The following is a 14,273-nucleotide window of genomic DNA, read 5'->3' on the forward strand; positions in this document are numbered from 1 at the left end:
TTTCTTAAAGAGGACGCTGGAATTAAACTCTGAACTCCGAAGGCCCAAGCTGCACTAGTGTCGCCACCATGGCGTCCTACTCAGTTTCTCTGGCCATTCCTTACTACCGGCCTCCTGCAGGTTTCCCCAGGAGAGTGGCACTGAGCACAGCATCAACTCAGGGAAATGCTGCAAGATTAGGTTAGGCTGTATTGCTAAATCTTGCGACACATGCATACGCAATGGAGATGGTGCTGCAACGCTGCTCAAACAGATCAAATCATTACACAGAGTATTGAACAATAACAAAGCAGAATAAAGGGTAAAAACTTCCGAAAAAGTTCAGAGCTGCACGCACAAACTTTGGAGGAACTCAGCATGTGAGGCAGCGTCTATGGAGGTGAATAAATAGCCAACAATTTGGCCAAGACCCCTCGTCAGGAAGGAGGGGAAGAAGCCAGAATAAGGAGGTGGGGAGAGGGGAAGTAGGACAAGGTAGAGGTGATAGGTGAAGCCAGGTGGGTGGGGCAAGGGGGGATGAAGTAAGAAGCTGGCAGGGGAAGGTAAAGGGCTGGAGAAGAAGGAATCTGAGAGGACAGGAGTGAAAGTGCAGTGCAGGAAGTGCAAAGTCATAATGAGACCAAGAGTCCAAATGAGCTTGTTAACAGTGGGGAAAAAAGCTGTCCTTGAGCCTGGTAGTATGAGCTTTTAGGCTTGTGTGCCTTCTGTACTGGGACGCAGGGTGGAGATGCATCTCTATCAAAGGACGTGCAAGGAGATCCTTCCCTCCGCTAACCAACAGGTCTCCTTTGGGCAATGTGTAGCACCTGCTTAGCTCCCTGATCAGGTCAGGTGACGCCATGGGAGCAGGTGGTGGATGGTCGTATGAGCAGCTGGTGCAGATCACAAGTCCTGGTTATGCAACCGCTGACAATTTCTGAAGAGTATTGATAATGGCTGGGATCATCCATCTTGTAAAGACACTGCCCAGAAAAATGCAATGGCAAACCACTTCTATAGAAACATATGCCAAGAACAATCATGGTCACGGAAAGTCCATGATCATCCATGACATATGACAAGGCAAATAATGATGATGTCATAAGACATGGCACATAACGATGACGATGATCCTCTGCTACACCTGTGACAATAATAAGCCAATATAGAGGGATGTGACCTTCCCTCTGTCAGAAGAGCTGATGCCTGCACGCTGTTCAATCGCATTTACAAAAACTCAGCTGATGAAGCAGATGAGGACTGTTTATTCGTGCTGTGAAGTACATGTACTTTGAATGGTATTTTATTCACTTATTTATGGTAATATTTTGTTTTCTGTGCTGTGTGTGATATATGCACCGTGGTCCAGAAGAATTTGACTGTATATATGTACAGACAGATTTATTTATTTTGGATTTATTGAGATACAGCGTGACAGAGGCCCTCTTTGCCATGCCACCCAACAATTTATCCCTCTAATGACCAATTGACCTACGAACCAGTAAGTGTTCGGACTGTAGGAGGAAACCGCAGTGTCTGGAGGAAACTCACACAGTCACTGGGAGAGCTTACAGGCGGTGGCGGCAATTGAACCTGGGTTGCCTGTACTGTAAAGTGTTGTGTTAACCTCTACGCTACCGTGCAGCTCCAAAAGACTTGAACTTGACTGCATGCAGGAAGGCCGAGATTACATTCAAGCACGGGCTGGTAAGTGTTATGCCAGCAGTGACCACCTCCAGCAAGGGAGAGTCTAGCCACCTCACAGTATAGTACTCCACAGCTCTACAATGTTGTACCGAATATTGACCTGAGCTTAAAATGAATCTGACCCTTCCCTCCCATTTCTGACCAATCCACTGCCTTCTTATTACTTTCACATCCTGGAGAACAAAGAGAATGATAGGTCCTTTGGCTCATGATGTTGCACCGAGCTTTAACCCACTCGAGGGTCAACCTGGGCCCACGGGCTCCTTGCTTAATGGTATAGGCCAATGGCATAAAAAGCATTGGGAACCCCTGAAACCCTTCCCTCCCACCTGGCCCTCCATTTTCTGACCATCCAGTTGCCTGCCTAGGAGTCTCTTAAATGTCCCTACGGTGACGGGAAGGGGGAGGGGGGGACAGAGAAGGGGAAGGGGGAGGGGGACAGAGAAGGGGAAGGGGGAGGGGGGACGGGGAAGGGGGAGGGGGGAGGGGGGACAGAGAAGGGGAAGGAGGAGGGGGGGGACAGAGAAGGGGAAGGAGGAGGGGGGGACAGAGAAGGGGAAGGGGGAGGGGGGATGGGGAAGGGGGAGGGGGACAGGGAAGGGGGAGGGGGGACAGAGAAGGGGAAGGAGGAGGGGGGGACAGAGAAGGGGAAGGAGGAGGGGGGACAGAGAAGGGGAAGGGGAGGGGGACAGAGAAGGGGAAGGGGAGGGGGGACAGGGAAGGGGGAGGGGGGACAGAGAAGGGGAAGGGGAGGGGGGAGAGAAGGGGAGGAGTGGAGGAAGCAGGAGGATAGGAGGGTGGGGGGAGGCTGAAAAATAATGAGGGTTGGGACACAGAGTTGTTAAGTATGGGAAAAAAAACCCTTTGGCATAAACTTTGTCCATGCCAACCAAGATAAATTTTCAAGTTAATCCCACTTCCCAGCCTTTGGCCCACATCCCTCTAAATTCTTTGGATTGGGGGGGGGGGGGGGAGGATGGACGCAACAGCCCTGCGTCAAGTTCGGAGAGGAGCGTGAGTATATATCTCAGTCAGAAAGGGAGTGACAGGCAAGGACTAGGGTTGAGGTGATGGAGTTTGACAGAGGTGTGGGTTACAAGCTGTTTCTGTATTCGCCCGGTGAGTGAACACAGCATTAAAGTACCTGCCGACAAGGATGTTACCAGGACTTAGGACCCGAGTTATAGTTCAGAACTTTATTCCCTGGAGTGTAAGAGAATGAAGGGAGAAAACAGAGGGGTGTAGTCAGGCCTTTTTCCACTGAGGCTGAGTGGCACTAAAACCAGAGGTCATGGGTTAAGGGTGAAGGTGAAATGTTTAAGGGGAACCTGAGCAGGAAGTTATTCACTCAGAGGCTGGAAGCACAGGAGTGATGGATGTGGGTTCGATTTGAACATTTAAGAGAAATTTGGATAGATACCTGGATGGGAGGGGTATGGAGGGCTGTAGTCCAGGTGCAGGCCAATGGGACTAGGTAGAATAGTAGTTTGGCATGGACTAGATGGGCTGAAGGTCTGTATCCATGCTGTTTCTATGCTTGGCATTGCCTGCATGTGGCACACCACTATCACCTTCACGCATCCACTTACAGAATCCGTGGAACACAACCAGTTGATCAGTGCACACGGGGCAAGAGTGTGGAACACCCCCTGGCAGTCTGACTACCCCACCCACCCTGTCCTGTCTCTCCCAGCCCATCTGACTGCACCCGATCCCACCCCTGTTAGGCCACAGTCTGGTTACCTTCAGAAGAAGGATGTGGGGGCTTTGGAGAGGGTTCACCAGGATGCTGCCTGCATTAGAGAGCACGTGCTTCAGGTCAGTGCCCAACATGGCAGATGGTCAGTAAAGAAGGAGGGGAAGAGTGGGGCAAAGTGGGGTAGGAGAGGGAAAAGATGGAGCAGGGATGGGGAGGGAGGGGGTAGGGGGTAATCGATGGAGGGAGGAAGGGATTGAGCAGTGATGGTGAGAGTGGAAGGGATGGGCAGACATGGAGGGGTAAAGGACAGGGTAGGGGTGGAATCGGGGCAGGGCAGAGAGTGGGGGAAATTGAGGAAAGGAGCGGGGGAAATAATTGTAGCCTTCACAATCCAAACCCCCACACACACCCTTCCCTCCATTCACCCCACCCCCCAGAATAAACAACAACCTGCTAGGTTAGAAAAATACTGAGCAGGTTGAGCAGCATCTGCGTCAGTCCATGTTCGTGATCAAGACCCCCTCCCCCCAAACCACAAATATTTTGAGAAGAGGGCGGCAGCGGGAGAAGCAGCCCTAGAAACAGGTTGGGGCAAAAGTAGCGAGCTGGCTAGGGAAAGTTTTGGGGTAACTTTGTTGGAAGTTCTGTGGGGCGAGCACATCCCTCGGTGGGAGGGATCGCTCCCTCCCCGTCTTGGGCCGCTTGGGGGGGTGGGGGGTAAGACTCACCTGGGTTTCTTGTTGCTGTCCTCGTAGACGGCGGCCAGTGGGAGAGTGAGCTGCCCCAGGAACTTGTCGAGCCCCATCAGCGAGCGGTGCAGGACGGTGAGCTGCAGCTGCAGGGCGGCGCCGGTCTCCAGCCAGCCGGGCGGCAGATCGAAGGAGCACTCCTCCCTCCAGACCGGCTCCAGGCTCCGCTCCACCACCACCGTGCAGAACCGCTCCTTGCCCAGCTGGATGACGGTGAAGGAGTCGCTGCCGCCCTGCTTGCCCTTCGCTCGCAGCGCCTTGGCCCCCAGCACCGTCACCTGGACGCGGCTCGGCGGCCAGTACTGGCCAGCGGACGCCTCCGGGCTACCGGCCATCGCCTCCGGATTGTCCGCTACCCGCGCTCCCAGCTGCCGCACCGGGAGCCGCCCCCACCCCGGGGTCGCTGACGTCAGGCGGGGCGGGGAGACCGCACCGGGCGGACACTACATGCGGGAAAGGTGCTCCGGCCGGCTGCGGGTGGCAGAGAGTATGACAGGGGCACGGGAAAAATAAAGTGCACACTGAGAGAGAAAGGGACGGGGGGGGAAATGAGAAAGATGGGGAGGGAGGGTGGGGGGAGAGTGTGAGAGAGAGGGAGGTTAGAAGGGGAGGGAGAGTGTGAGAGAGAGGGAGGTTAGAAGGGAGGGAGGGTGGGGAGAGTGAGAGAGAGGGAGGTTAGAAGGGGAGTGAGAGTGTGAGAGAGAGGGAGGTTAGAAGGGAGGGAGGGTGGGGAGAGTGAGAGAGAGGGAGGTTAGAAGGGGAGTGAGAGTGTGAGAGAGAGGGAGGTTAGAAGGGGAATGAGAGTGTGAGAGAGAGGGAGGTTAGAAGGGGAAGGTGGGGGAGAGTGAGAGAGAGGGAGGTTAGAAGGGGAATGAGAGTGTGAGAGAGAGGGAGATTAGATGGGGAGGGAGGGTGGGGGGAGAGTGTGAGAGAGAGGGAGGGTGGGGGGAGAGTGTGAGAGAGAGGGTTAGAAGGGGAGGGAGGGTGGGGGGAGAGTGAGAGAGAGGGAGGTTAGAAGGGGAGGGAGGGTGGGGGAGAGTGTGAGAGAGAGGGAGATTAGAAGGGGAGGGAGAGTGTGAGAGAGAGGGAGGTTAGAAGGGGAGGGTGTGAGAGAGAGGGAGGTTAGAAGGGGAGTGAGAGTGTGAGAGAGAGGGAGGTTAGAAGGGGAGGGAGAGTGTGAGAGAGAGGGAGGTTAGAAGGGGAGGGAGAGTGTGAGAGAGAGGGAGGTTAGAAGGGGAGGGAGGGTGGGGGAGAGAGAGGGAGGTTAGAAGGGGAGGGAGAGTGTGAGAGAGAGGGAGGTTAGATGGGGAGGGAGGGTGGGGGGAGAGTGTGAGAGAGAGGGGGGTTAGAAGGGGAGGGAGAGTGTGAGAGAGAGGGAGGTTAGAAGGGGAGGGAGGGTGGGGGGGAGAGTGAGAGAGAGGGAGGTTAGAAGGGGAGGGAGAGTGTGAGAGAGAGGGAGGTTAGAAGGGGAGGGAGAGTGTGAGAGAGAGGGAGGTTAGAAGGGGAGGGGGGGTGGGGGAGAGTGAGAGAGAGGGAGGTTAGAAGGGGAATGAGAGTGTGAGAGAGAGGGAGATTAGATGGGGAGGGAGGGTGGGGGGAGAGTGTGAGAGAGAGGGAGGTTAGAAGGGGAGGGAGTGTGTGAGAGAGAGGGAGGTTAGAAGGGGAGGGAGGGTGGGGGAGAGTGAGAGAGAGGGAGGTTAGAAGGGGAGGGAGAGTGTGAGAGAGAGGGAGGTTAGAAGGGGAATGAGAGTGTGAGAGAGAGGGAGATTAGAAGGGGAGGGTGGGGGAGAGTGAGAGAGAGGGAGGGTGGGGGGAGAGTGTGAGAGAGAGGGCGGTTAGAAGGGGAGGGAGTGTGTGAGAGAGAGGGAGGTTAGAAGGGGAGGGAGGGTGGGGGAGAGTGAGAGAGAGGGAGGTTAGAAGGGGAGGGAGAGTGTGAGAGAGAGGGAGGTTAGAAGGGGAATGAGAGTGTGAGAGAGAGGGAGATTAGAAGGGGAGGGTGGGGGAGAGTGAGAGAGAGGGAGGGTGGGGGAGAGTGTGAGAGAGAGGGAGGTTAGAAGGGGAGGGAGGGTGGGGGTAGAGTGTGAGAGAGAGGGCGGTTAGAAGGGGAGGGAGTGTGTGAGAGAGAGGGAGGTTAGAAGGGGAGGGAGGGTGGGGGAGAGTGAGAGAGAGGGAGGTTAGAAGGGGAGGGAGAGTGTGAGAGAGAGGGAGGTTAGAAGGGGAATGAGAGTGTGAGAGAGAGGGAGATTAGAAGGGGAGGGTGGGGAGAGTGAGAGAGAGGGAGGGTGTGGGGAGGGTGGTGTGAGGAGTGGGGTTGAGTGTTGAGGGGGTGAGAGGGGGGAGGGAGGGTGGGGGCGAGAGTGTGAGAGAGAGGGAGGTTAGAAGGGGAGGGAGTGAGGGTGGGGGTGAGAGTGTGAGAGAGAGGGAGGTTAGAAGGGGAGGGAGGGTGGGGGTAGAGTGTGAGAGAGAGGGCGGTTAGAAGGGGAGGGAGTGTGGGATAGGGAGGGTGGGGGAGAGTGTGAGAGAGAGGGAGGTTAGAAGGGGAGGGAGTGTGGGATACGGAGGGTGGGGGAGAGAGAGTGAGAGGAGGTTGTGAGGGAGAGAGTGGGAGAGAGGGACGTTGGAAGGGAGAGGGTGTGTGGGGGGAAGGATGGGAGAGAGTGTGGGATGGGGGTGTGAGAGTGAGAGTCTAATGATGGGGGACATAGGAATGTGATCAGAAAAAAAGAGTGCACACTGAGAAGGGAAGGATTGAGAGAGAGGGGTGGAGGGTGGGCGAGGGAGATAGTGGGAAAGGGAGGATGGGAGGGAGAGTTTAATGACAGGGGGCAATGGGATGTGATCAGAAAAAAACGAGCAACTCAGACATAATGCTGGAGGGGCCCGGCAGCATCTAAGGAAGAGTAAACAGTCGACACCGGGTCAAAACCCTTCGGCAGGACTGGAGAAAAAAGCTGAGGAAAAGATTTGAAAGGTGGGGGGAGGGGAGAGGGACATAGCAAAGAGCTGGGAAGTTGATTGGTGAAGGAAAGAATGAATTACACACAGAAAGGGAGAGAAGGAGTGAATGAGAGAGGAGGAGGATGTGGGGGAGCGAGAGAGGAAGATGGGAAGTTAGGGAGGGGAAAGGAGGGTGAGAGTTGAGAGAGAGGGTACAGGAATACGATCTGAAGAGAACAAAATATATATTGAGAGAGGATCTTGGGGCAGGGATGGAGAATGTGGGAGAAATGGAAAGGGGATGGGAGAGAGAAATAAAGAGGGGATGAGAGAGAGGATGAGAAAAAGAAGGGAGAGGAAATACAGTGAAGAAGAGTGAGTTTAATAAAAGAGGGTGCAGGAATGGGCTTGATCCAATGGAGTACAAACGGGTAGAGAAGGGGAGCAGAGTCAGATGGGGAGGAGTTTAGTAAAACAAGCCATGGGAATGATGGGGGCAGAACAGAATCAGAGTGAATTGAGGGAGGGAAGTTTATAATAGCGATGGTAGAAATGAGGGATACTGCTTCACCCGTTAAATTCTTCAGCAGAGTGCTGCTCCAGGCCCAGGGAGGGAGAGGGAGAGGAGAGAGAAAGACTCTTTGAGAGAGGGAGAGAGACATAGTGAGAGAAAGAGACAGAAGGGGACAGAGAGGGACAATGAAAGGGAGAGAGAAGGGAAGAGAAAGAGAAGAAAGGGAGAGAGTGAATGGGAGATACAGAGGATGAGAGGGAGTGAGAGATGGCGTGAAAGAAAGGGTGATCGAGAAAGAGACAGATGGAGAGCGCATGTATGTGAGAGACAGAAAGATGGAGAGAGTGACAAGGGAGAGAAGAGAAGGACAGAGGAAGGAAGAGAGAGCTAGAGAGGGGGGGCGATAGAGTGTGAGAGAGAGACAGATAGCTGGGGAGAGGGGGGAGATAAAGACAAAAACAGGGAGAGGGAGATAGAGAGCATCAGTGTGTGAATGTGTGATACTGATAGGGAAATGGGGGAGTGTTAACTGGTGGAGAAGGAGAGTCGATGGTGAATGGAAGGGGTTGAGTAACAGACGGACCTGCAATGGAAATTATTTTATTATTGTCACATGTACTGAGATACAGAGGAAACCGTTGTCTTGCAGGAATGTGTAAAACAGAGCGAGTAGGACTGGTGATAGAGCACAGAAAATCAGAGAGAGGGCATTCTGATGGGAGGTGAGTAAGACTGTACGACATAGGAGAAGAATTAGACCATTCAGTCCATTATGTCTACTCTGCCGTGCCATTATGGCAGATGTGTTATCCCTCTCAAGCCCATTCCCCTGCCTTCTTCCTGCGTCCTTGGTGCCCTGACAAACTGAGAACCTTTCAAACTCTGCTTTAAATATGCCCAGTGACCTGGTCTCCAGAGCCACCTGTTGTAATGAATTCCACAGATTCACCACCCCCTGGATAAAGAAATTCCTCCTCCTCTCTGTTCTAAATAGAGGGAATAGAGGACTATATGTAAGCCTAGTAATTTCCAGGGTAGGGACATGTTCGGCATAACTTTGTGGGCCGAAGGGCCTGTATTGTGCTGTAGGTTTTCTATGTTTCTAAAGGAACATTCTGAGGCTGTGCCCTCTAATCCTAGACTCATCTCCTATAGGAAACAACCTATCCATATCAACACAATCTAGGCTTTTCAATATTCAACAGAGCCCCCCACCCACCAATCTTCTAAATACCAGTGAGTACAAACCCAAAGTCACCAAACACTCCTCGTTCATTAACCCTTCCATTTCTGGGATAATTCTTGTGGACCTGCTCTGGATCCTCTCCAACATCAACACATCTTTTCTTAGATAAAGGGCCAAAACTATGCACAATACTCCAAGTGTGGTCTGATCAGTGTTTTATAAAGCCTCAACATTACATCCTTTTATATTCTAGTCTTCTCAACATGAATGCTAACATTGCATTTATCTTCCTTACCACCGACTCAGCCTGCGTTAACCTTCCGGGAATTCTGCACAGGGACTCCTAAGTCTCTTTGCATCTCAAATTTCCGAATTTTCTCCCCGTTTAGAAAACAGTCCTGACCTTTATTGTATCTACTCAAGTGTGTGACCAAACACTTCTCTACGCTATATTCCATCTTCAACTTCTTTGACTGTTCTCCTAATCTGTCCAAGTCCTGCAGACTCCCTGCTTTCTCAACGCTATCCCTCCACCTACTTTGTATCATCTGCAAACAAAGCCATCAATTCCATCATCCAGATCATTAACATATAACGGGAAATGAAGTGAGCCCAACACAGACCACTGCAGAACACCACTAGGCCAGAAAAGGCTCCTTTTATTCCCACTCTTTGCCTCTTGCCAATCAGTCAATCTTCTCTCCATGCTGGTACCTTTCCTGAAATTCCATGGGCTCTTACCTTCTTAGGCAGCCTCATGTGTTGCATCTTGTCAAAGGCCTTCTGGAAATCCAAGTAAACAACATCTACTGACTTTCCTTTATCTATCCTGCCTGTTATTTCCTCAACGAATTCCAACAGATTTGTCAAACAAGATTTCCCCTTCAGGAAACCATGCTGACTTTGTCCTATTTTATCATGTGTCTCCAAGTACCCCTAAACCTCATCCTTCATAATGGATTCCAACATCTTCCCATCCACTGAAGTCAGGCTAACTGGCCTATAATTGCCTTTCTTCTGCCTCCCCTTCCTTCCGAAGGAGTGCAGTGACATTTACAATTTCCCAGTCCCCAGGAACTATTCTGGAATCTAGTAGTTCTTGAAAAATCATTACTAATGCTTCCACAATCTCGTTGACTACTTCTTTCTGAGCCCTGGAGCTTTCCTCCTGGCTCTCTGGTTCCTCCTTCCTCCCAGAAATGTGTGGGTTGGTACATTAAACAGTGGGAATGGTTTATGATTGTCACATGTACCAAGTGAGAAGCTTGTCTTGTATACTGTTCATACAGATCAGATCATTACACAGAGCACTGGGATTGTACAAGGTAAAAACAAGAGCATTACAGTAACAGCCACTCAGAAAATGCAGTGCAGGTGGACAATAAGGTGCAAGATCATAACGAGGTCAAGAGTCTAACTTGTCATACTAGGGAACTATTTAATAGTCTTTTAACCTTAATAGTCTTTGAAGCTATTCTTGAGCCCGATGGTACGTGCCTTCAGGCTTTTGTATGATCTACCTGATGAAAGAGGGCAGAAGAGAGAATATGGGGCATTTTATTGTACCTGCTTTAAGAGGCGGTGAGAAGAATAGACCATGGAAGGGAGGCTGATTCTCGGGATGTGCAGTCATGGGTAGAACAGTTGCCACTCCAGGCCATAAAGCATCCAGATTGAAGGTATTCTGTGGTGCAGCGATAAGAATTGGTGAGGGGTGACATGCTCCTGAGGAAGGAGAGGCATTGATGTGCGTTCTTGGCTGTGATATCAACATGATTGGCTGAGAACAGGCCACTGGTGATTTTCATTTCTAGGAACATGAAGCTCTCGGCCCTAACAACATTGATGTAGACAGAGGTGTATGTACTGTCCTCCTGTCCTTAAAATCAATGACCAGGTCTTTTGTTCTGCTGACATTGTCCTCGTTTTCTACCTGTGCCAGAGCCAGACCCATGACAGATACTGTGGCATCTGTTGTAGAGCAGTTCTGTCCATAAGCATAGTGGTGAGTGTCCAATGTGGCAGGAATGGAGTTTTTGATTTGTCCCATTACCAGCTGAGGCCTGGTGCCAGGCAAGTAACCTCTTCCTCAGTATCAACAAGACAAAGGAGGTGTTTATCAACTTCAGGAGAACTCGCACCACTCTCAACCGTCTTTACATCAGTGGCACAGTAGTGGAAACTGGGAGCATTTTCAAATTCCTGGAGTGCACATCTCGCCCAGTCACTCATGGTCCCAGAACACATTCTACACAATCAGGAAACTCACCATTGCCTCTACTTTTTGAGGAGGCTGAAGAGAGCTGGACTTTGCGCACCTAAACTCACATCATTCTACAGATCTTCAGTAGAGAACATCCGAACAATCTGCATCTCTGCATGGTACAGAAACTGCACTGCCGTGGAGAGAAGGGATCCATAACAGGTAGTCAAAACCGCCCAAAGCATCACTGGCACCAGCCTACCCACCATCAAGCATGTATCCAGAAAAGGACCAGTAGCATCATAAAGGATCCCACCTACCCTGCACATGGGTGTCCCACTCCCATCAGGGAGGAGGCTACACTGCATCCACACCAGGGCAACCAGACCCAAAAGCAGTTACTTTCCACAAGCAGTAAGGCTGATCAACACCCCCACCCACAAACCCACCCCTCCACACCCCCAACCACCACTACTTTATCATTTCATGTCAGTGACACATTTATGTAAAAGTTCGTACGCCTAGCATCACTTTATGGATATACAATCAATCATCTGTAGAAGCTATCATACATATTTATATTTATTGTGCTTTTAAATTATTGTGTTCTTTATCATAGAGTCATGAAAAAGTACAGCTCAGAAACAGGCCCATCAGCCCATCTAGTTTGTGCCGAACTTTTTAAACTGCCTACTCCCACCGACCTGCACCCAGATCATAGCCATCAAGGTACCTATCCAGACTTCTTTTAATTGTTGAAATTGAGCTTGCTGTGCTGGCAGCTTGTTCTACGCTCTCAAGACCCTCTGAGTGAAGAAGTTTCCTCACATGTTCCCCTTAAGGTTCTCATCTTTCACTCTTAACCCACAACCTCTGGTTATAGTCTCAGCTAATTTCTGTGGGAAAAGCCTAGTTGCTCTTACCCTATCTATACCCCTCACAATTTTGTATACCTCTATCAAATCTCCCCTCAATCTTCAATGTTCTAAAGAAAACAGTCCTAACTGATTCAATCTTCCCTTATAACTCCAGTGTTCCAGGCCCAGCAGCATCCTTGTAAATTTCCTCTCTACTCTTTCAAACTTGTTTACATCTTTCCTGTAGGTAGATGACCAAAACTGCACACAATACTCTCAATTAGGCCTTACCAACGTCTTTTACAAGTTCAACATAACATCCCATCTCCTGTACTCAGTAGTGCATTGATTTATGAAGCCAATGTGCCAAAAGCTTTCTTTACAATCCTATCTATCTGTGACACCACTTTCAATGAATTATGGACCTATATTCCCAGATCCCTTGCCGTTTCTTTAGCATTTTTGTCTGTTTTTTACAAGGCCAAGTTGCTAGCTTGGCACTCAACTCAGCACAGATGGAAAGCGTGCAAGCAGCTGGCTGATTTCGAACCCAGGACCACTCAACGTCCGGTCTGGATACCACTACACCACCAGCTGGTTAAGTCTCTGGTAGTCCATTTGATTTATGCCATAGAGGTTTCAAATAAATCTAATTTTTCATCTTTAATTACCTGACAGACAGTGTCCTCTGCTGTCTGTCAGAGAGCTGTCTAATGCAACACACACTGAATACCGGAGGATCTGAGGGTCGGGCAGCATCTCTGGAGGGAAGTGTCGGCAGGCAACATTTTGGCTCAGGGCCCATTGACTGACTCAGCAGGTCAGGCAGCATCTATGGAGGGGAATAAACAATTGATGTTTTGGTCCAAGACCCTTCATCAGGTCTGGAAAGGACAGGAGAAGATTTCAGAATGAAAAGGTGGGGGTGGGGAAGGAGCACAAGCTAGAAGGTGATAGGTGCAACCGGGTAGGTGGGGGAGGTTTTTCTTCCTAACACCTCCCAGCTTTTTACACTACCCCCCCCCCCCCACCTGCACTCTCCTGGCTTCACCTATCACCCTGTAGCTTGTCCTCCTTCCCCTCCCCTCCCCCCACCTTTTTAGTTTGGCATTTTCCCCTTTCCTTTCCAGTCCTGAAGAAAGGTCTCAGTCCAAAACATCAACCGTTTGTTCATTTCTACAGATGCTGCCTGACCTGCCGAGTTTCTCCAGTATTTTCTGTGTGTTTCGATGTAGATGTGACAAAACTAAAGCAAAATTTTGCACCTTTCCCTGTTTCCCCTTGTGCCTCAGTGTGCTGATATGGTCTGTATGCATGGTGTACAAAACAATGTTTTTATAAAATATTTAAATAAATAAACCATTTATCAGTTTATCAATCTCACGATTATCAGTCAAATACATAGGAGCAGCCAGCTCCAGAGATGCAGGTTCAATCCCGACTTCTGCTGCAGTCTGTGTGGAGTTTGCCCATTCCCACAGTTCAGTGATGGGGCCTGTGAAGTTATCCCCTTGATGGTTGAGGGGCAGTAACTGTTTGCTGAACCTGCTGTGTGGGTCCTGAGGCTCCTGTACCTTCTTACTGATGGTATCTGTGAGAAGAGAGAATGACCTGGGTGGTGGGGGTCCCTGATGATGGATGCTGCTTCCCCACAGTGCTAAAGGTGACATCTGATGATTGGATGAGAGCTGATGCCATTCCTTTAGGCTGGGATGTGCTGATTGGACCAGAAATCCAGAGCAAACAGTGATTGGATGAAACTTCAGCTCCCAGTGATTGGTGTGTGGGAACGGAAGCATCGGCACATTCGGGGAAAATGTCTCCAGGCGTGACCTCTGTTTTGGACATGCCCTGGTGCTTTTACCCTCCTGCCCAGCTCCCATGCTGGGGGAACTGTGAGCACGTTTCAGAACTCAGATTGTTGATACCAAAAGACAACCCAGAAGGAGGAAAAAACAGACTCATCACGCTTCACGACAGTGAGGATAGGAAGAGAATGGGTGGCAGATAAATGCATGGCTGAAGAATTGGAGCGGGGGGAAGGGATTCAGGTTTTTGGATCATTGGGACCTCTACTGGGACAGATGTGACCTGTACAAAAGGGAAGGTTTGCACTTGAGTCTGAGAGAGACCAATAGCCTTGTGGGCTGGTTTGTTAGAGCTGTTGGGAGTGGTTTAAACTAATATGACAGGGGAATGGGAGTCAGTATGATAGAGCTGAGGATGAACCAGCCGGTTTACAAGTAGATGATGCAATATGAATGCAAGTCTGAAGATGCTGTATTTAAATGAGCTTAGCAAGGTGGACAAACTCGGTGCAATTACAGATCGGTCGGTATGACGCGTGGGTATCACTGAGTCATGACAGAAAGAAGGCCATAGTTGGGAGCTTGATATCAAAGGATAAACTTTGTATCGTAAGGACAGACAGGAAGGCATAGG

The 14,273-nt window shown here is 50.5% G+C and overlaps 1 protein-coding gene across 2 annotated transcripts in view; it reads right to left on the reverse strand.

Annotated features, from left to right (window-relative positions):
• Nucleotides 1–4,663, reverse strand: part of LOC140726112 (uncharacterized) — a 100,176-nt gene extending 95,513 nt beyond the window's left edge. The window contains exon 1 of one of the 2 annotated variants that reach the window (XM_073042064.1): nt 4,114–4,663. In XM_073042064.1, coding sequence (XP_072898165.1) covers nt 4,114–4,469 — 356 coding nt within the window. In that variant the 5' untranslated portion in view covers nt 4,470–4,663. The remainder of the gene's footprint in view (nt 1–4,113) is intronic. The other variant, XM_073042063.1, reaches the window with a different exon arrangement.
• Between the last annotated feature and the right edge of the window lie 9,610 nt (nt 4,664–14,273).

Source organism: Hemitrygon akajei, chromosome 4 (genome assembly GCF_048418815.1).
Source record: "Hemitrygon akajei chromosome 4, sHemAka1.3, whole genome shotgun sequence".
In the NCBI taxonomy this organism is placed as follows: Eukaryota; Metazoa; Chordata; class Chondrichthyes; order Myliobatiformes; family Dasyatidae; genus Hemitrygon; species Hemitrygon akajei.